We start from the raw sequence: 23792 nt of genomic DNA on the forward strand, positions 1-23792 counted from the left end.
AGTTCCTGTAAATTATAACATTATATAATGTTATAATATAATATATGTGATGAGTAAACGCTCTTCAATAAAAAATAAGAATATGAAAATGTGAAACAAACACAGCAGCATCACAAGGATCTTAAGTTTATTTTCCACTGAAACAGCCCTTTAAGGTGATTTTATTATTTTATCACATTACATCAGCTGAGTATTTGTATTATAAATTTTTTTTTTAAATTCTGATTGAAGGAGTGTACACCAGAGAACAAAGACTGAGTTTTTCTTTATTTCTTTATTGAGTATGTCGATGGCAAGTTCACATCAACGCCAGAACAGAACAGCAGCTGAGCCCATGGGTTTCTGTGCTCAGAACGTCCTCACAGTCACATCTGTCCATTTGGATGCTGGACGGCTCTGAGCAACAGAGAGACAGAGACAACAGCAAAGACGACAAGACCAGCGACATCACACTCAGGCTATTATTATTATTATCAAATGGTAAACATTTAGTGAGCCCACTCCACACTTACACGCTCATTTTTAAACAAACCACGATGCTCGTCGTCCACACGACTCCAGAGTTTTGCAGCCTCTAAAACAGTTGACAGGAAATGGTGCTGGTCCCATTTTATTTAGAAAAAATCCAGACTTGTGCTCCCACAGGGACAAACAAAAACTGAGACTTTTATCTAGAAAAATGTGAGGCTGTGTTTTGGCACAGATAAATGCAAACTGGGAATTTTAATTTGAAAACTGCAGGATTACGTTGTAATGAAACCGCAAGGCTGGCATTTTGAGATTTTCTTTCAAAAATAGTGATTCAGGGCTCTGAAAACGCTGGGTCCGTGTGGATAAATAGCCGAAACTCAGTGTGGAAGAACAGAAAGAGTTTTTTTTTTTTTTTTTCAAACTCCTTCTGGTTCTTTATTCTCTTCCCACTTTTGACAGATTTACATTTTCAGCAGGAACCAATGATGTTCAGAGCCACAAAAGTGTGTCAGATCTTTAAAATTTAGACCACCACCACACCGTATCCGATTACCTGAATGTTTACTTCATTCTTGTCCCACATGGGCTCAGCCACTGTTCAGTTGTAAATGTCCATGTCAAACGAGCCCCGACACGTTCACGCTGCCACCACCAGCCGTCCCGACACGTTGTGGGCGTTTGAACACACTGAATGAATCTTATACTATGTAGAGTTTATTCTTTTTTTATTTTTTTTTTAGAAACATTCCTCTGCAGCAGCAACACAAAGTGGAAGAGAAATTAAATATATGTTCTGGAGGCGTGGCATGGGACAGAGTGTAGCTGATCTCGGGTCAGATCCTGTGAGCGGCGCCGCTGATCACAGCCGGTGTGACCGCCATACTGCTGGTCTAAGATCTGCCTTCAGAGTTTTCCATCTGACCACCAAACAGTAGCAGATACCAGTGTGACCATGGGAGGGGCCACCGACGCCCGCCTCAGAGAAATAGGAAAATTAGAAATAAATAAAAAAAAAAAGTCTGCCTCTCTTATTGGTGGACATGACGGCCAACGCCCTCGCTCCGCTCCAGCACTGCAGGCCCCGCCCACTCTGACATGACTAGTTGCTTGCGACGGTGTAGACGGCTCCAGCTACAGTCCGCAGGCCCACCACGCCCCCCTCTCCTCCGGCCTCTCCCTCCCCTGGACAGTGGCGGAGAGCTGGGCTGTGATAGGTGGGAGTGTGAGGGGGGGGGCGGGGCTCACTGCTGTTTGGAGCGCCAGAACCGTGAGGCGATGGAACCGAATGAAAGTCCCTGTTTCTTCTGCAGGGAGGACTCAGACAATCGCTGCTCCTCCTCCTGTCAAGACACAGACCGATCACATCTTCATTGTCAACATAGAGGCAGGAGACGTGGTCCGGGGGTGCGTTTGATTACCTACCTGTGCTAGCTGAGCCTGTCTGCGTTTGAAGGCCTCGATGGGGTCGTCCTCAAGAGCGTAGTTCTCCAGCACCAACCGAACGTCATCAACACCGCCCAGAGCGATGGCTGAAGTGCAGAGACAAGACAGGAGGAACATTTTAGAGACTTGTATTAAAGCTTTGATGTCAACAATGAGCCTTTGTTTGCATGTTTAGCAAAAGAATGGTGCTTTTCAACTATACAGTTCCAGCATGGCTCGACATGTTTTGTTTCTGCTTTCCCATTAGTAAAAGTACCTGGTACTTTTTTCAGTATCTGCTCTGGAGAGGTTCCAAGTGAGCTGAGCCGATATTATATATATGTGATGTTGTCACTGGAAGAGTCATGAGCGGGAACTGTAGATCAGTTAAAAAGACTTAGTCCTGAAAACAGTCTGGTGCATTTAGTGACAGCACTGCTGAAAACCATACCAAACTAGTCAGTTGAGCCGGGCCGTGCTGGAACTGTGCAGTGGAAAAGCGTCATAAGTTTACATGAAGATTATTACTTGTTTGATTCAGACCTGGAAATAAATCATATTTCCAGGTTTTTGGTGAGAACTGATATTGGTCAACCTTCAATTTGATGCAGAGGGAAAGACATATGTTTGAGCTTTAAAAACACTGCTGGTCCCGATATACTTGGATGGACCAGAGCCACTGGTTTAAAGATCTCCATTCTCTCTTTTCCACTGAAGCAGGTCCAGGGCAGTTCAGTGCTGATGCCTTATCTGAAACCAGTTCTGCTTATCAATTACCAAAAAAACTGCCTCTAAACCAGTTTCACACGGGCATCAGCTCTTTGCTGATATGGAAGGAAGATCCGATTACGTCAGGGGACGGGGGCAGGGTTATCATGACCAAGACGACCAGTAAAACAGTAAAGAGGGATTTCTCAGTGTGGAAAATTTCCCTCTACTCATCTGATTCCTCTGCAGTTTCATTTCCTGCCGTAATTAAATCATGTACGACCATATGGTGGCTCACGGTCATATAATTAGTCATGCTATGAAGTCGTAATAATCACGATTTTTCTTTGCACTACAAAAAGGAGACGAGGACGTTCTCGCTCGGCATCTCACCCTTGAGGAAGTTGGCAAGGTCGTAGAGCGTCCTGTCCTCCGAGTTCCCGTCCCATTTCTTCAGGGCCATTCCATTGAAGGGCTGCAGGCTGAACGCCTCCCGCTTACAGTCGACCACGATCACCTTACTGGTGTCACGGTTCAGACAAGAAACGTCCTGAAAGAGAAGAGGCCAAAACCATGTCGAGTGCACATCATGATCCATAAAACAAGAACAAATGTAAAAATTAGAGCACGTCTGAGACTCTCTGGCTCTCCTTCTGCCCGACACATGCTGCATGACCCTTGACATTTTCTGAAGCCTAATCAAATACGCAGCTTCATTATCTTAATGATCCTTAATATTCACTTGGATTAAAACCCACAAAACACACACAAACACTTTCTCTGCTCGTCCAGCTGGTGACCATTACGGTGTGTGTGTGTGTTTGTAAGTGAGGGACAGATGGAGAGGGACGCTGCTTGTCGTCTCTATCACTGAGCTCATCTGGTGCCCCGCCCCCAGTAACTCTGTGTGTGTGTGTGTGTGTGTGTGTGTGTGCGCGTGTGTGTGTGTACGTGCGTGCAAACCCCAGTGGACACATTCGTCCATCTTCCTCACACCAATGAATAAAAGGCATCTGTCCTCCTTCTGTGTGTGTGTATGGGCGCGCACGTATTTTGGGTAAAACACACTCATACAACAGTGATATTTAAATACATTCACCCCGTTCATCACTTCAAATGGTTTGGTCCACAAGGTCATAGATCAATCTGATGTTTTATAATACATAATTCAACACCAAACTCTAGCTTGTTAACAGCAAACTTATTGTTAGCCAAGAAAGTTACTTTGTGCAAATAAATCTTAGAAAAATGGACCTATGAGGAAATGTTACTTATTTATAAACAAATATTTCATTTCCTAATATTCAAAACCCAAAACACTTGCATAAATAAGGTTTCATTCTTGGCTGAAAGCGTCAGGAGTTGTGTATTTTGTCAGAGGATAACATCAAAGACAATATTAACACTGAAAAACAACATGTGAAAGCACACTATAGAGTGACAGTGATCAGATCGCAGCCAAAGTAAATACAGGACAGAGAGCAGGAGGGAGAGAAGACAATAAAGTTTGAAGAAGACAGTTAATCTGTTGTGTGTTGTTTTCTCCTGGCAACAAACAATAAGACGTCTGATCCACTTCAGATGCAGGGCAACAGACAATGGCGGGTTGTTAGTCACGTTTATAAGAGGGTGGTGAAGGGTCGCTGCTGCCCGAGGCTTATGTGGATTTAAGGTTATTAAACTTAACTTCACCGCTACAATCAGACAGAGGAGAATAAAACAAATGGGAGAATGAGCTCAACCCAAACAGTAAAATATGGTAAACTGCACTTGTGCCTGGAAGTCGTAAACTAGCAAGAGGAAACTTGAAAATGAATGGGAGGTCCTTTGTAGTCTGAATTAATCTCTATAAACTACATGCTTTAAGGCAAGGGACAGGTATTTAGGTCTAAAAATATTCTGGTTCAAGAATTTTTAAAACATTTACTGTACATTTGGTCAACTTGGTTTTAACATTACAATTAAAGTGTAGGACGAGAGAAGGAGACACCCCGTCTGAGATGGTCATTATAAAAGAGCATTATAGACTACAACATCAGGCTGACATTGACCTCCCACTAACACCTGGTCTCACAGTTTGCTGTAAAAGGTCATCTTTAGCCCAGTGGTCACATCTTTGTTTTGCCATGATGTTATGACGCATTGGTGGATGCACCAAAACTTCTACTTTCAGCATAAGCTGTTGTGGAGAAAAAGATCATTTGTCCCCCTCATCACTACTTGAAGAAAGTTGTGGATGTGATCCACTGGTGTGCACACACCCGCAGCAGTTTCACTCATACTAAAATGCAAGTTCATGTTGGGCTGGTGTTCCACATAATGTGTACTGGACACCACCTTCTCCTCCATTCCAATCTATCGTCCTATCTGACACATGCGCAATGGACAAGGACAGTCTGCATGGTCACATGTTCAGTCATGGACAAACAGAACAAAGCGGACCCAAGTGGACTCGCCGACATGGAAACTATGAATTGACCTGAAATGATGCGACTCTTTTCTTTTTTCTAACCCATCCTTTGAGTAGAGTTCAAACACGGTTCAGTCAATGATGAGGTAGAAGAGACTGAAGTGGAAGATGCCGAAATGCAAGAACCATGACACAACATGGCCTGGGCTTGTTTTCTTTGGGCAATCAATCATGATATGCCAGGATTTTTTTTTTTTTTTTTTGTTTTACACATTTTTAACATTGTTTTAGCTTGTGCACACAGGTTAAAAAATAACATACAGGGCTTAAATGCCCCTGTGATTTTGCCTAGTAAAGAATAGATCAACTTTTAAAAGCAGCATTTGTAAAATTTGCATACAATCAGGTAATAATTTTTCTTCAATTTCTGTCAAATGAAAAAAAGACTTGACTGACATTTTACACACTGGACTTTCAAAAACTTTCTCTGAGACATAAACAGCTTTTCTATTTCTCCCACAGCATATGGAGCATTAAAAACTCTCTTTTAGCATCTGTTGCATTCACTGTGATGGAGATGTCTCCTTTCTGGCCAGCTCCTTACTACCTCCAGACTGTTCCATTAAACACAGAGTGAGATGACAGTTGGAGGGAAACGGGGGGGAGGAGGGAGGGAGGGAGCCAGGAGAAACAAGAAGGAAGAAGCAAAGTAAGAGGGGAGAGGAGGAAGAACGGGTGAAGGGGAGGTGAGATAAGAGGAAGAGGAGAAAGGAGGAGGCAGAAGGTTAATGAGAGCTGAGAGGGAGACAGAGGAGACGGGAGGGAGCGGGGTCTATTGTGGTGAGAAGGAGAAATCAATGGCAGTGGCAGAAGGCAGAGAGTAGACACGGGGGGTGACGTAGCACGGGTGAGAGTCAGTGATGGTGTTCTGGTGTTTCAAAGAGTCCAGAAAAGTGAAAACTTAATTAATTAATTCTTCCATCAAAAAATACAGTGGTGTAAATAGACAGAGCAAAATCAGCAATAAACTTTGCAGATTTATTCCCAATAAGATAATTCACTCTCTCATCATCCTCCTCATCCTCACATATACTTCAGATACTGGTACAGTGAAATTAGCGATGGAGCAAGAGATAAGGTGACTATTATTATAAATTATTATTATTTGTTTCATTTTCTTCACACACACTTGTCAAAATTCCTCAGCTCCAATCCCATCACAAACCCTGGTATATACAGTATATAATATTCCTGATTTTCCCACCAGAGGAAGCTTGTGTACCACAGTTTGAGACACATGCATACAGACTAGGGATGTACATTAATTTGAATAATAATTTTTTTCTTTACATTTTAACATAATTCTCTCATCTTTGTCTCCAAGACAAGTTGCTCGTTGTTGGGTTTCTCTATAACAAGGTCTTGGCCTTATTATATTAAGTTGTGATTTGGCACTATACAGATCGTTGATTTGACCTACAGCATACACACACAACAGTCTAATAACAGGCTGCTTTTAGACGTTGCCAAAATCCCGACTAAAAACTTGGGGCGATCCGGCCTTTTCTGTAGCTGCCTGAGGAACAAGTTACCCATGGAAATTAAATTTGCCTCCACCATTGAACATTTTAAATCACTTTTAAACACCCATCTCTTCTCTTTGGCCTTCACTTCAGGGTAAGAATAGTCAACCCAGATACTTCTATCTAGATTTGACATTTTTACTATTGTATTATGTTACTATTTTACTTTTATGTTTTATACCTTTTATGTTGCTGTACCTTTAACTCTGAAAAGCACTTTGTTCAACCTTGGTTGTTTTTAAATGTGCTCTAGAAATATAGTTGACTTGACAATACCTTGACATGATGTCCCTCCATGTAACGTGTTGCATCTCTGAAGAGACGATACATGACGAAACCCTGAGGATCGATGCTGTCAATCAGAGGGAATGCCGTCTGAAAAACACACACATACGTTTTTAAGTTGCAGCTCTAAGAATCAGCAGCAAACACAAAAGAAACATGTTAACAGTGTGACTGTTTGTTTACGGTCCTCAGACGACTGTAGACAAGTCGTCGCACAGAAAGTGACTGACGACTCTGTTCGCATCAGCATGACAGTGGAGCCTCTGATGACTTATTTACTGATAAACAGCTCAGTTATCTACAGGCTGCTGAATGAGTGAGTGAATGAGTGAGTCTCTCTCACCATGCCGGTCTCTGCAGTAAAGATGACAATCTCGTAAAGAGGCGCCAGCTGCTGGAACAGGTAGTCAATGCCCGGGCGTTTTTTAAACCGCCAACCTGTCGACAACTGGAAACACGGAGAGAAAGAACAAAAACCAGTCAGAAGGTCAAAAAGAAATAGTCTAAATTACTGTATCAGGCCTCCTTACACCAAAATTAGCAGACTTCACTTTTAAACAAGGGTAAGCTGAAAAAAAAATGGTGGTTGGCAATTTCTTCATTGCCAAAAGTGAATTTGTCTTTTTTCCCCATCAAGTGAGTAATGTTCAAAGGAGCTGTAATAGTCTTCAATATACTGTAACACAATGTGATACACTGTAAAACACTAATACATTGAAAAACAATTTAACAGCCACTGAAATATACAGAATCAGGCTATTTCCTCTGAGGTACAACAACACAGCAGCCACAAGCTAAAGTTATCACTTTAAAAAGAAAAGTGTGTAGGACTTAGCAACGTCTAAGGGTGAAGTTGCACTGCTGGCTCATAAGAGAAGACGCACTCCTCAAGTAAATATGAAGGGCTCATACGATTAGGGTTTTGTTCAAGACAACAGAGTTCATTGACTTTAGCTTAGCATTTTTACTAGCACCCAAACTTCATTACCAACATGCTCTTTAGCACCCTAAAACGAAAGAAAATGACAGTATATTAACTTGACATTCACAGTATAATTTGTGGACACTCTGCAGCAGTAATGATAACAACAGCAGCAGCAACAGTAGAATGTGTTAAAGTGACCCCCTAAAATCTTCCACTGAAGACGGAGGACGATGTTCACGACCATGACCTCAGTTCTACAAAACATCGTATTTGCATGTCTTTGTGTAACTGTAGCAGCTGAACAGCCGCTGTTTTGTTATGGTCAGACACTCAGGGGTCTTGACCTTTTCCACTCAGGTCGGATCCCGTTTGCTGCTGCTTGAGTTAAACACAAACATCATCAGCAGCCTGAGGGGCTGTTGGATCTTTGCATGTGTGTGTGTGTGTGTGTGTGTGTGTGTGTGTGTGTGTGTTTGTTTCCCCTGATGACGGGGGAGTGGGAAGGCACAGATAAGGAGCGATAAAAATGTGCGTTTGTGTGAGAGAAACACAAGAAGAAAAGTTCAAGTGGTGCAATGCTTCTTTGTTTGTCTGCAGTAACAGGCAGCAGGTGTCGAGTTACAGCTGATGCACACCTGTCAGGTAAGTTGACTGTGTGTGTGTGTGTGTGTGCGTGTGTGTGTGTGTGTGTGTGTGTGTATAAAAAGTGGAGTCAGTCAACAAGTCGACAGGTGTTGGGACACACCTCCAACACACGCGCCATATCTTCCACCTGTCCCATAAAAACACAAACCCCCAAATTCACCTCTGCTCCTCCCACGTCTGTAACTGGTACCTGTTTTTACTCCTATAAAAGTTAGTATTGTGTAATCAAGTTTGTGAGGTGTTGACATATAGTCAGGGCTGATTGCACTGTGCAGAACCTTCATTGAGCACCAGGCAGACACGCTCTCACTGAAAACAACAACCTTTCGCAATGTAATAAAAGGCAACAACCTTTTCCGACAGATAGCTGAGGTTAGTGTTACTCTCTAAACCGCTCACTCGCACACAGGAGTTGTTAATCCACTGCTACCCCCATCACTAAATTCAAATGTATTGTTTTTTGACTTCTAGGGCTGTCAAGTTAGTAAGATATATCAATATATTTTCATACAGAATGCGACAATACTGATATTGTTTATGTTGCGTTAAAAAAATAATACTCTTCGAGCTGTTCTCTCCCTGTCTATATCACCCAACCCTAGTGACTTACTATATTTAAAATATTTTGTTGAGCTTTTCATTATGGACACAAATAATCCAGTAGAAGACTAAAAGCTCCTGTGTCCCAACATCTTAAAATTCCTGATTTTTCTCTCTTTCTCCAGAGAGTAAAATCCTGATTTTTCTCTCTGGATGTGTGTGTTGGGGAGTGAGCAGTTGGTAAAATGATCAAAATGACTATTGGAAGAGGCTGTCTAAATGGTGATCATATTAAGATATCATAGACTTAAAGCTGACACATATTTTATAACGTGAGCCTTTTGTTAAGTGGCGAAAATCTGGTCTGCCACTGGGAGCCACTTAGTGTCAGGCTAGTTCTATGCTACCTCATACAACCATGGCTACAAATAAAATCCCTTTAACATCAGGCATAAACAAGGCCATAGAGGAGTGTGACGTCACGTACCGACCACTCCGGGTGCAGCAGGACGTCGGTGAGCTCTAGCACCAGAGTGTAAGGAGGTTGGTAATACGGCTCTTTCAGCGGGTCGGGCAGCAGTTTCGGGCTCGTTGGCTCAATGATCATCTGGAATTAAAACACACACAGGCTTATCAACAGTTCACATATTTCAAAACATGTTTCAGAGGTAGAGAAGGAAGTTGGCAAGTCAGACAAAATAGTGGAATCTCTGGCTTCTCAAGGGAAAATCCTGCCTTCTTCTTTTACTAAACAGCTCTTTTAACAGCTAATAGCTAAACCAAAGATTAAATTAGCTCATTAGTTGTCTAAGAAGAAAGGATAGGCCAATTTTAACAGAGACCTATATCTCAGATACGGAAACCACACCAGAGAAGTCTATACTCACAACTGAGGAAAAGCCACAAGGATGACCTGAATCCCACTTTGTATATAGCCCCTTCTCTCGTGTGTGAGTCGTGATGTAATGTGACTAGTTTCTACAGTCATGTCTCATTTAAATCTGGTAAGTCAGTCAGACCAAAGCCACAGGGTTTCCCCCGGTTTACCGCCATGCCACATGGTCTTGGGCTACATCCACACTTATGTTTTCAACTGAATATGATCCGCATCCAGACGAGCATTTCAGCCCAGTATCTGCAACAACCTGCATCTGATCCAAAATATACAAGAGCATTTATCACATAACCCTTCACTTACACAGAGGATGTGTGTGCCAGTGCAAACCAATTCAGGGCAGATTTTCCCTGTTCCTCCCAAGTTTGTTTACTCGTTTCATTTATTCACCATCTACCGCTTTATTCCACCAATCCCAGCTGACCTAACCCCTGAATATTTTTGGACTGTAGGAGGAAACCAGAGTACCCGGAGAGAACATGCAAACTCCACACAGAAAGGTCCTCAGTAGCAAACCCGGACCTTCTTGCTGGGAGGCAACATGACTAGAAACTATTCCATCATGTGGCTTTCCAAGTTTGTTTAGTTTCAGAAAATCTTACACACACGAAACAATGACAAAAAGGTGAAACCAAAACTGTTATAGAAACTGTTATATATCATACACTCAGATCATATGAGAACCTATGAGGAAGCAAATGCAGTTAACTACGTTTGTTATATTAATCAAGAGCTGGCAGCATTTCCACACTTCTCCATTTTCAAGGTTCTAAAACTCCAGGAGTTGTTAAGTAAGCATGGATGTAGCCTGAAATCTACCAAATGGCCAAAACATTGCATTTAGGTCTTGTGCAAAAACATCCACTAACACTATCAAGTGGTTTGTCTTAACCTGGCCTAATGATGGTTTTAGGTTCTTTAATCTGACTTTCACTCACCTGTCTGTAGTCCTGAAAGTACTTGTATGTTCTTTTCAGCTGCTGGACAACTGGAGGTTCTGAAAGAGAGAAAATAAGATAGTCTAACAAGTGTCGAGCAAATGTTCAATTTAATCAACACATATGTTATATTGATATTGTAGAAAATATTGCTACTTAATTTCATTATTGCTCAGCCCCAATACCAATTTAAGCTGACAGTGGAGTATCACAACACTCTTTTAAGATATGAACTGCTAACAGAGGAGACTAGACACTAACGGAATGTGAAAAAAGATTAAATAAGCAACTACGTTTAAAACAAGTGTGAAGCAGAGTTGTGGTTCTAATAAGCCTTAAAGAATACAACTCCCACAGGAACACACACCTGCCAGCCCCATCATCTGAAGATGACAATGCCAGTTTTTACAAGCATTTCATGGCCATTCACTGATGCCAGGTGAGATGTGATTAGGTAGGATGAAGAGCCACAGTCTCAGCTGATCAGCTATTATCAGTGTTGCGACCAGAACGGATCGATGAGGCTGGAATGTGACCTGCTGATGACAACACTGATAAGGCAATTATGAGTAGAGCTCTGCTAATGACGATCCTCCAGCTGATGACTAATAATAAAGACTTAGTTTCCCATGGGGCCGTGGGCTCATTACTGCAAACGCAAGCACAATAGCAAGAAACACACACACAGATGCACACACGCCGGGCACATGCCTCTATCTCTCACACACGCTGACGCCAGGCTAGCATTGCTCTGGTCCCCAGGGACTCAATCCCCCAGAGTTCATAGCAGCGTGCTGAAGCAGGAAACAGAAGCCATCTGCCACAATCCTGCTGTTATGACACGCTGAGGGGGTCACTTTCACACGTGTGAGAGTGTGTGTATGTACAGTCTGTGCATGTTTTCAGAAGCGGATGGTGACGAAAAAAATTAAGGATGAATTTAAAGAGGATCCATGAAACTGTAAATTAACAGATTTGATTTAAGGACATGTGATAAATACACATACACCGTGTTCATGTGTGTCCACATTTCCAGAGTATGCATGTGAAAGTGAACTGCATGGATCTGCATATACACCTCAGTGTAGCTATAGAAATAATTGTTTCTGTGGGAAACACTGAGGACAATGTTTTTTAGTTTTTTACCCAGAGCCCTGGGTTTGCTGGACAAACACCACTCCAACACAAAAATTAAATTCCTGGAAAGCAAGAGCAAATTCCTTTTTCCATCTCCTACCATTTAGTCAAGAGACTGACGACACAATTTCCCAAAGGCGGCTTAGGAAGGCCAGCGCTAAAGTCAGCAGAAGAAACATTAATGCAAGTTGTCTCAAACCATGACAGAAGATACTAGAACGTGGCCCCCGCACAGGTTTACAGAACTTTTATAAGGACGTTCACAACGACCATAAGTTGCTCTAAATTTCACTGTAACTCACATGCTCTTGAGGCTTTATTACTCTATTTCACCATGTCATTAGAGAAGGATGTCATGTCATTTAGCAGACGCTTTTATCCAAAGCGACTTACAATGGAATTGAGTACAATCAGCCAGGGGTGGAATCGAACTTGCGACCATGACGTATTTCGCACACAGGGTAGGGTCTTAACCACTGAGCCACTCCAGGATGGTTGTGGAGGAAGGGTGGCATTGGCGTAATTAACCAAGACGTCATAATAAATTCATTTATAATGTATAGAACAAAGAATACAAGTTTCCATGACCTTAGTAAATTAAATAATTTTTATATTTTTTGACCTTCCCAAAGTGTGGGCGTTGTTAATTATTTGAGACTGATGACACCCTTTTTTTTCCTTTAAAAAAACTTAACTGTAACTGGTCTGATTATGAATTAGTCCAAAAGCTATTTCAGAACACAAAAATTACTATTTAATGTATTATGCAAAAAAAAAAAAAAGTCCCGACACGCTACCTTAATTTAGTTAATTCTGGAAATTCCCCAGAAAGTCTGATGCCAGCTCCCTACTCAAATAACCGGTTAAAGTACCGAAAGTACAAAAAGAAAAGCTTCGTATAATTCAGAGAGTGGGTGGCTCCTGCCTCGAAGTATTGGACATTCGCCTGCTGTTGTAAGTGCACACAATCTCCTGCTGCATTCTCTGTCCACATTAAAATGCCAGACTTTAAAATCTGAAAATTGTTCAATTATCTTGATCCTGACTTTTTAAAATAGTGCCACCTGCTGGCCTTCTAATGAACACAGCAAAATATGACAACACCTTCATGACGGATTGTCACCAACAATTATGTTTCCTAGAGAAGAATTGCGCTAATTCCCTTTATTTCCGCTCTGGTGCCATCCAATCACTCCCAATTACAGCTGCTTTGTTTGTGCAGTCAAAAAGCAGAACGAGTCAACGTGTTTTTGTTTGGACGTGAAATAACGGAAATTCCTGTTTGTCACATATTACTGCCTGCATGTTTTTCATCCTGATGAATTTTTGTGGGAGTGAAGGAGAGGCCACCTCCTCTTCTTTCTTCTCCTCTCTTGTTTCTTTCCTTTCATCTCCTCTCCTTGACTAACGGTCTTCCTTTCATAGTCAATGTCAGCTCTTTGTGAGGGAGGCCTCACTCTGTCGAGCTGTCAGAACACTGCTGTTTGTGTTTTCCCCCGGGCTGGCCTGGGTGGGCTGATGTGGGCCAAACATCTTTGCTCCTGCCTGGGACCTGGCACGGGTGATGCCGACACCAAAGACAAACATGCTAGAGCTCATTTGGTGCACACAGCTGCTTGCTGCTGCTGTAAACATGGAAACTATGAGTGTTCCCAATTAACAGCATTAATAAAATCAATACGTTTCCCACCGCTTCAGTGAAGTCCAGCAGCAGAAAGCACGCATCATCAACAGAAAACATGAGGTTTAGTGCTTGAAGGCTTACCATTACCATTTAGCACATAGCATTGTCATTAAATAAGTGAAAATATAATAACGTTCATTTGAAACTGCAGTACACCACAGGTACAAGTGCTGGGGTAAAATCACTTACACCTTTCATGCATTCTGTGCTAATGAACGAGAAACTATGAGTGGTGCAACAAAACAGAGCGAGAGAATCAGGGTGAGCAAGTGTTAGGCAAGGCCAAAAGTGAAAGGGCAGCCTACGCCATCTCATCTCTGCTTGTGTTAATTCTTGAGTTCATCAGAATAGAAAACCTCCTGTGTTGAGACACGAGATGGTGTAAGAGGTGCTGTGCTGACAAACTAAGGGTGTATTCACACCAGGACAGTACGGGGGACATGGTTCGATTGGGCGTAGAATGCTGAAAGATGACACACCTTCATTTGGTTTGGTTCACTTTGATTGAAACGAAGCAGACCATCTGAGGAAACAAAACTTACAAAAGGAACTTGGTTTGTAACCAGAGTGTTGTGGTTCAAGTCCCCACCAGGTCAAAAAAGGGCCCCTGAGCAAGGTACCAAACACGCCCCCATTGATCCCCAGTTGCTGGTCAGTGGCTGCCCACTGCTCCTAATTCTACAAAGGTTTCTAGTAGAGGATGGGTTAAACGCAGATATGGAATCTCACCTGATAAAGGGCTAATTTAATTTAAAGCTCTGGTGTGAAAGTGCCAGTCCATGGTGAGTCCAAGTGCCTCTTACAACCACACTTCAACCAAGGGAAGGAAGCAACAAGAGAGAAGGAAAGGTAGAAAGGGCATGAGTTTGGGAGGCAGGACAAGAAAAGAAAGCAAAGGGAGGAATGACGCAATAGAAAGCAGCAGAAGCAGGAGAAAAAGATGAGGAGGAAGAAGAAAAAGTAAGGAAATGATGATGAAATCAAAGAAAGGGGGGATGAAGACACAAATGGATTAATGGATGTTGGGGCCTCCATCCTAAACAAAAGCTGTGGTTAGGCTCAGCATCTGCTGCACAACAACACCTCCTCCCTAGCTCCCCCGTCAATCATTTGTTTGCTCTGTGGGTAACAAAAGGCAGCGTGGCCCCGCCTCTTTAGTGTTACTGTGTGTGTGTGTGTTAGAGCAGCAAAGGCAAGCAGCCTCACTGCTGTGTTTGAGGTAACTGCTGTGTTTCAGGTAAATTAAATACAACTAAATAATATTTATTACAATAAAGTGAACATAGAGTAAAGTAGGACACTGATGTATGCTCACACTGAACAAATTGTTTGTGTAACAACATATAAAACTCAACGCAAAGAAACAAGTAAATGCACATTTCATTTCAGTTACAACAAATTGCGCCAACACCACGCCGTCAATACCACAACTTTTACATCAATTGCTTAAATTCACAGTTCCAATATTTCAACTACAACAGAAGTTTTGTGGGGAGCATGTGGTCAATGTCAATCCAACATTCCAATGTCACTTCATCCACGCTGTTGCTCGCACTTTACTTTGAACGTAGTTAGCTCTAAGATTAGAATACTACACATGTGTAAGTCTGCGTGTGTACAGGGTATCACATTTCCTGGTTGCCATGGTATTCATCGCTCCTCTGCATCACGCACATGAATGCCGCCGCTTGGCAAACTAACACGAGTCTGTAGCCATACATGTCCCTCTAGACCCATTTATACATCCATTCAGTTATTAGTCTGTCCACTCACCTTCTGCTGCTCCCAGAGGAGGAAGGGGAGGAAGGGGAGGAAGGGGATGGCTGAAGCAAAGATGGGATACAGGAGGAGAGTATCAGAGAGGCAGAGGAGGAGGAAACAAGAAAAGATGAAGATGGAAAAGGAAGATAGGGCAGCAAGATGTTAAATGGGAAGTAGGGGGTGGGTGGGTTAAAGAATATGAAGATGTAGAACTTATCCACCTCTCCTCCCTGTGGGACCATGAACTTCTACCTTGGTCCCTAAGCTCATCAGGGATGACTTGGCCACACTCACTGTGGTCTCCGCGAGGTCCCTAAGGTCATGATTGGCCCTCATTACTCTGAGGGGGACTGATGGGAAACGTGAAGCTCTAAATGATCAGAATACCATTTATCACCTTTGAGTTAAATCAATATGTGATAATGTAATTATCATACAATGACATCATGCGAGGATCCACTGACCTAATTAGCAACAAGCTCAGTTATCGCAGCCGAAACATGTGTTCCAAATTAAGACAGGAGGTTAAATCGCTTCCACATACTGTACCCAATACATTATATGAATGCCACTACACGAAAGGTAATAAAGCTTTTAATTACAGATGGCCATGTGATTTTATTGTATAAAATAGTAATGCGTTGTAATCACAAAACCATGGTTTTCCTCAGACAATCATTCCATCAAACTCTACCATCACTGTATCCCGAGAGTGGACAGAGATTATTTCCAATATGGAGATAAATAATTTGAAAATGAAAGTGTGTTAGTGTGGATGCTCTCTGTGAGCAACAGCTGTGATTGATCCATCGTGATAGATCTCTCTGCTTAAACGAATTCTGATCACATGCTGATACCAATAATACCCTCATCAATACCAGTGTGTCCCCAAGGCCCAGTCCTTCCTGCTCAAACCTCCCTCCTTCTGGCTGAGTGTTCAATCCTTCAATCAATCTTCCACCTGTGAGACTATCAGCCCCTCCACACATCCAACCTTCAGCTCAATTCTCTGGTCCTGACCAGACTTCCATTCCTTTTTAGCTTTGAACAGAAAAACACCACATTGGCCTTACAAGTTGTGGACTTCTTTCAGTGTGAGAACGAAGACAGATGGACAGAGACTAGAAACGGGGGGGTGGCAATAATGTTAAAGACCCAGATGAGGACACAGTGGAGAGGGTTTTATGATGGAATGAGTGACGGGGATGGAGGAATGGGCTCAGGAGGGGGGACACAGCCAGACTAGCCCTCAGGGAGAGAGTATTGATGATTATTGGCAGCAGGAGATCAAAGCTCGACTAAAGGCTAATTGCAGCGGATCAATGTGTTTTTTTTTAAGTCACTGCAACAGTTCAATATCTGGCTTTATCCTTTATCATAGATGTTGTGGTTATGTTCAGGTTCTTTACAGATCAGATGTCTATGCATCTTAACATCAATGACGACCAACCCCAGTCCTGATTGGTTAGTATTACTTGATGTCTTATTGGCAAAGATAACCTTGCAACCAGGCCTCAATGAAAGTGACTCTTACTTCTAGTCCAGCTAGCAAGTGCCACAATATAGCAGTTGTTTTTTTTTTTATAAGGAGCCTGTCCTTTGGCGATTGAAGAGCAAAGAACTGATTCCAGGTAAGGCACTCGCACCAACTGGCCATGAAACCACCTCCATGAAAAAAGGGTTACGTGGGTGTACCTGCTGAGATCTCGGTGCTGGGGGTGCACAACATATCACCATCAACTCTACCTATGTGTCAGTGCTTCATACAAACACACTTCAGAAAAAACCTGAACTGTCCCTTTAAATGCATCCATGTACTTTGGGGAAATGAGACAGGCAGTTGGTGAAGGGCGTGTGTGTGTGTGATGGGGGATGATGAATGGATGAATGATGGGTTGGGGGCATATGAGAGCAGACAGAGCAGTTGGCACTGCCACTGAAGCCCGTATTAAGTGATCCATCATTCAAACAAACACTGACACACACACACACCACTTCCAGCGTGTCAATAAAAACACACATGTTCACTAAAAGGTGGCGGAGGAGTCTGCGGGGTGAACATAAAACACACACTCATCTTTCTATAGTTGTGAGAACACCCACATACATAAGGCAGTCCATACATTGATTATTAATGATTGGCAACTATGTTTGAATGTGTTATTCATAAATCCTCTTTAACCAATTAATTTCCTTTTTAACACCACTGCAGTAGACACAAATAAGGCCTGTTTCACACTTTGTGTGTCTACACTGCTCCTAGAAGACACAGGTCTGAGGTGCGTCACATTATGCGAGTGAGCTTCCCGCTTTTTGGGAATGGACCGTTCGTCTGTTAACATGACCTGCGCGCATCTCTCAGCAAAAATGTACAGTGAAAATGAGCTTTTGTCTAAGTTGCATCTAATGCCCACCCTGCTGGTGCCAAAAATGATGTTCATGTCGTTTCCATGAATGTTCGCTCAGACACTAAACAATGCTGTATCACCACATCTGAAGACCCCGCCCCCTCCAATAAAAACACAGACACACACACACACACTTGGTGTTTAAGTGTGTTCACACTCACCTCTGTCGAACTCATCTGGAATCTGTCAGAGACAGGGAGGGGAAAAAAAAGATTAAATTCATTGTAACAATAGCTGATTATTTATCAATCACAGCAGTGTGTGTTGACAGTAAACATCCCAGATGTGATGAGTGGGGGACTTAGTATGTTTGTGGTGACAACAACAAAAGGACACCAAATTTAAATTTATGGAGGAACAGAAAAACAGATGTCAGATTAGATTGTTTACTCAGTGAAGCTGTGGCAGTTAAAGCAGCCAATTAGGGCTGCAATGATTCCTCAAATACTCAATTAATCGTAGACTATTATGATCATCGATTAATGTGTTTGAATGTTTTTTAACAAGCTCTCTGATGTTTGAACTTGTTGAATGTGAAATCATTAAAACGCAATAATTTTGGTTTGTGGACATAAGACATTTGAGAACATTTTTCAACATCCTCTGTAATTTTATGGACCAAACAAGAAAATAATCAACAGATGAATCGATGATGAAAATAATTGTAAGTTGCAGCCCTACAGCTAGTAGCAGCAGAATAACAGTAGCCGTAATATAGACAGTAACTACCAGCTAAACATAGAAAGACATGACAAAAGCCTGCTCTCTGTTCTCAATGACTTCTCTCTGCCCCTTAGTCTTCGTCTGTAGACTTAATTGGTTAATTGGTTTCGAAGACATGCTCCTGTTTTGATAGGAATCCATAAATAAAAGTTATCTGGGGGGGGAAAAAAATGAAACAATCGGTTGTCTGTACAATGATGAAATAAGCACAACCAATCAATTTGATAACTTGGATTGTCTCAATTCACAGAATCCACAGTCCTGTTGACCTCTGGAGGAAAATCTACAAATAGAAGAAAGTTTCTTGATGTGGCTTTGCACCATAAACAAAAAAAAAAAAGGTAGACAGCAATCAAAGCAAATCCCAGGTGAACAACAGTCATGTGCACGATCAGATATGACAAGAGAGCTAGAAAGAAGCCGAGGTGAATAAACTGATTAGGATGAGGAAAAAGAAAGACATGGTGGAGGAAGAGTGGAAGCACAGAAACAAGAAGAGAAGAAAGTAGGAGAACTAAAGAAAGAGGTGAAAATGATGGAGAAAAAGAAACATGTCTGGACCCTGAGACAGCTGAGAACTCTGGTGAAGGACTCCACCTGGTGGCCATTTGCAGCACTTATCTGTGTCTTATTCTTATTTTGAAATCAGGGCAAATAAATGGAGCAAATATTTGACCTTATATTGAGCAGATGTTTTCTTTCATTTGATAAAATATAACTGTGCAAAAAATTGCTCAACTTCAGTAACCAGGAATTGAACAACACTAATGTTCCGTCTCTCCATTCCACATTTTGTTGGCACCACTGTTTTATATAGAGTATTTATTTATAATTACATACAGTGCTTTCATTAAAAATAATGTACATTTTTGCATATTGTACATGAAACAGGTCATCATCAAACTAAAATTTTGAATGATTTTTTCTTGTTTTAGTGACCAGGTAATATTTATCAAGTTTCTACAAACAAAAATGCATAATGTGTAATAATTGGCTGATTAATAAATAAAAATGAACCAATGTCAATAAAAAAAAAAAGGTGATTATCCACCTCTAATGAGAACTGTGGTGCCCATGCCAGCTAACACAAGGATTCTTTTTATTATTTTTAATGTAAACAACAACAACAACAACATACCAACTGAAGACTAATAGGTTACAGAAAGAATGATCACATTCACGAGGATGACACAAGCAGAGCCAAGAAAAGAGGCCTGAGGAGACCAGATGCTAACATGATAGGGTGAAGTGAAGTCACAGGCAGAGCTCAGCTGCTGCTCCTTGTTGTGTGTGTGTGTGTGTGTGGATTACTGCGAGTCGAGGTGTTAAAGTGGCCATTAAACCTCATCGACACCTCAGTGTGGATGCAGCCTGAGAGCAGGAGGGGAAGTGGTTCCCACACTGACTTCAGAGGCAGGAAATAACCAGACACTGAGAATACTGTCCATAAACTGACAAAGGTTTCTTATGGCAGAGATAAAGGAGTCTGCAAATAAATAACACAACATAGACATTATTCAGTCATGAGGCTGAAGTGTTACAATCTCTGAAAACAAGATTATTTCTATTACCAGTTTACTTCAACTTGAATTTTTTTGTTTGGTGTTATCCATATTCATAAACATACTCTTAGGACCATTTTCTAGTTCCAGTGCTTGGAAGTCTGCTGAGGGCCAATGTGGTGTAAATGTTAGCAACCACAGCACATGCATAAATGTGGCCCATCATGGACCACACTAGGGGTGGGAATCACAGGAAACCTCATAATACGATACGCAATACATGGTCCACAATACCACAATTCTGTGACAATCATATAGCGATACATGACAATATCTTTATACCTGAAGAAAACAAAACGTCCGTGAAAAGTTAAAAGTGCAGGATTTCACAATTTACTCACAACATAGAGAATAAAGTGCATAAAGTCTATGTATTGAACATGGATGGGGCATCTCTAAACATAGCGTTCTCCACCATTGGCCTACTGTAAACTCCCTCTTCTTCGACAAGGTAACTTGCGCTCAAATTAGCATTGGTCCGTTAAGTGAAACTGGCATGATCGCTTAATTTGTTAATTAAAATATTAATATTTGTCCTGGCTTATCAGTTATTGTATTGGACGAGGAAGGACGGCGACATATCACAAACAGACATGTTTAACCACCCCATGACCACACAGGGGTTGATTGTGCATGTTCCAAGTAAGACAATATACTAAAACGGAAGAGAATGACTTACACATACATGAAATGCCAGACTGAAGCAGACCCTTGTTTTAATATGAATAGAAACACAAGCAGAACATGGACCCATCACACACACTAGTCTGTAGATGCAGAAACGCAAAATAGTGACAGTGATATGGAGATAAAATTTTGTCTCGTGATGCCACCATCATACCATTTTTAACATCAATATATTGACAAGAATAATTCAGATTTGAAATGGTAGAAATTCTTCAAACTAAAAGTTAATCTAAATAATGTGACATAAGAAAAGACATGTCTTAGATTAACTAAAACAGCAATGATGGATGGGAGGATGAAGTCTAACATTCACTTGAGTCCTCAGTCAAAAAAGACTGTATCAACACACAAACACCATTGCTTAGCAATTGTCATCAAACAGAACGCATTCTGAGACGAGGAGGTGCGATAAGTGTGCCACACCAAAGTAAATGAGAGGCACAAGGCACAATCACCCTCGTCCCACTGAGGCTGAACACTCCTGACAGGATGTCCAAGTGAGATAAGTGTGCACTTTGAAGGAAGGAATCCCTCCCTCAACCCACCCAGCTGTGAGGACATGACTTGAACGGAGACGACAGACACCATCACTCACACAGCTTCACCTCATCATGCATCATAGGTAGTTTCATAAAAGATGGAGGAATGAAAATTAAATGCAAACATGAATCTCTCAAGTCACAAGAGATTGGACACCAAAAGACTTGCGAATCATTATCTTCCTGTAGCAGTAAAATGAGACAAATGAGATGGAAACAAAAAATAGTCACCAAATCACAGATGTTTATGTTTTATAAGAACTTAAAAGGCTCCTTGATTCGTATGCCTTATTTCTACAGGAGTTTGCATTAAGGCAGTAAACAGGATTAGACTCTTGACGACTTGACTTTCCCACAGTAACAGCTTCAAAGTCATGGAGCAGGAAGCTCCTCTGGGTCATTTGGCTCTTTAGTTCTAACAAAAGGAACCCTAATGTGAGAGAAGTGTGCCCCTTTGAAGCTTCGTCTTCCCAGAGCAACACCTCCAACAGCCGGGCTACATCCATACTCAATTTCTTCCATTTAAAAACACATCATTTCTGCTCTGCATATGCCTGCCATCCACACTAACCTGGTATTTTAGAAAATGAAAAACACTCTTTAAAATGTGTGGCTTGGCATTACAACATCTTGTTTGTACCATTAGGGTCATTTCAAACAATGAATGTCAAACACTTAATTCACAAAGTAACAGATTTATATATATATATATATATATAAAAAAAATCAAAATGGCCCCCTTGTGCACAACCAATACGCTACTTTGAGAAAACTATGTTATAATACCACCTCTCTTGCTCTGGCATTCACTCTTGCCATCTTCATCCTCAGATTGTTTGGTCGGTTCATTTTATCTTTAATTTTATTTCTTTAGAGCCCCTGGCTTTCTTCATTCCATCTCCGTTTCAGTGATTACATATAGAGCTGCAGCTAATGATTATATTAATTAATCTGTCGAGGATTTTCTCGATTAATGGAGTAATCGCTTGGTCCATAAAATGTCAGAAAATGTAGAAAAATATTGATCAGTGTTTGTCAAACCTGGAAATGATGATGTTCTCAAATGTCTTGTTTTGTCCACAAACGAAAATGATTCACTTTTAATGATTTCTTTGTTACATGGAGCAAAGAAACCAAAAAATATTCACATTTAGGAAGTTAAAACAATCAGAAATCTTGTATGATGGATCGAATATCAATCGATTATCAAAATAGTTGACAATTCATTCAGTACTCGATTATTCGAGTAATTGTTTCAGGCCTTATTGCATACATTGTCATTTTTACAGATTCAAATCAACTTTTTTTTTTAAAGTTTGTTCACAGCCAGAATGTCATATGCCCAGTTTTGGTGTGGCAGTGCTACAGCACCACATACAGGCCGGACATATGTACTACAGAACTTAGATTCATTTGGGGCATGGGGATGAAGACATTTCTTTTTCAAAACGACAAAGATTGTTTACATTTCATTGTGTTTCAGTGCAGATTGGGACAGAATGCACAATTGGTCCCCAATGGTGATATTTCAGTTAAGATGAAGGATATCATAATGTGCGCCCCTTTGTCTAGTGGCTAAAATCTGTTTTTCCCTAGTGTCCCCACTAGCAGCCAAGTCCACAGTGGTTTGAGGCAAAGGGGGCAAGGAGCTCACTCACTCACAGTCAGCCTCGACGATGTATCAACAGCCACACTTGGTTGTCCCTTTAACCCAAATTTATTCCTGGGAACAGTTTTCTGTCCCAGTTCACAGACATTGGCTCTGGTTATAGTTCAGTGGTACTTGAAGACTGGAAGTGATGGTCATTAGTGTTTGAAGGTGTCATAGGGAGTCTCTTTGATCTTCAAAAGTCACAGCTCAGACGGAGTCCATCTCTCAACGGCCTGTCAAGTGTGCCGCTGCACCACGTTACCGTGACAGTGGAGCAAAGGGAGAAACTACAGGTGAGAGAAGTGTGCTACTTTCATTTCCCACACCGACACCTCAGACTGAAGGTCCCCTCCCTCATCTGCATGACAGTTGCCTTTGTGACCATGTTCGCGCCTCCATCAGACGGACACAAGACACAGTGAGCCTTGAAAAGTGTGCCACAGGAAGTGAGGTGACCAGAGCACCACTAAACATCAAACACATGAATTGTAAAAAAAAAAAAGGGGGGGGGGAGGGCAGGAGTTAACAGTTGTTTGTCAAAGTGTGCCATTTAAGGGCCATCAACACACACACTTGAATTACCCATTTGAACCTGAATGCGGAAGAAAATGTGTTCTCACAGTTCAAACACATCCAGAGCATGCTAACCTGAGAATTACACCTGTGTGTGTGCGTGCGCATGTTTGTGTGTAAAACTCACCATGTTTCCCTGTTCGTCCACCGAGTTCGTGCCTAAAATAGAAGAAAAACACATTCTTAATCTCATGTTTGAGAAAGATAAATCCTTAAATCACAGGAAAATATGTTTGCATGGCAAT

The 23792-nt window shown here is 41.6% G+C and overlaps 1 protein-coding gene across 2 annotated transcripts in view; it reads right to left on the minus strand.

Moving 5' to 3' along the window:
* Positions 1-255: 255 nt before the first annotated feature.
* timm50 (translocase of inner mitochondrial membrane 50 homolog (S. cerevisiae)) overlaps positions 256-23792 on the minus strand; it is a 28331-nt gene continuing 4794 nt past the window's right edge. For both annotated transcript variants that reach the window (XM_058634196.1, XM_058634197.1), the window contains 9 exons: positions 23675-23706; positions 17974-17995; positions 10823-10881; positions 9477-9596; positions 7223-7327; positions 6871-6969; positions 2995-3151; positions 1894-2000; positions 256-1811 (listed from right to left, as the gene is read on the minus strand). In XM_058634196.1, the coding sequence (XP_058490179.1) occupies positions 1713-1811; positions 1894-2000; positions 2995-3151; positions 6871-6969; positions 7223-7327; positions 9477-9596; positions 10823-10881; positions 17974-17995; positions 23675-23706 (800 nt within the window). In that variant the 3' untranslated portion in view covers positions 256-1712. The remainder of the gene's footprint in view (positions 1812-1893; positions 2001-2994; positions 3152-6870; positions 6970-7222; positions 7328-9476; positions 9597-10822; positions 10882-17973; positions 17996-23674; positions 23707-23792) is intronic.

The sequence above is a fragment of the Solea solea genome, chromosome 7, assembly GCF_958295425.1.
Source record: "Solea solea chromosome 7, fSolSol10.1, whole genome shotgun sequence".
Lineage (NCBI taxonomy): Eukaryota > Metazoa > Chordata > Actinopteri > Pleuronectiformes > Soleidae > Solea > Solea solea.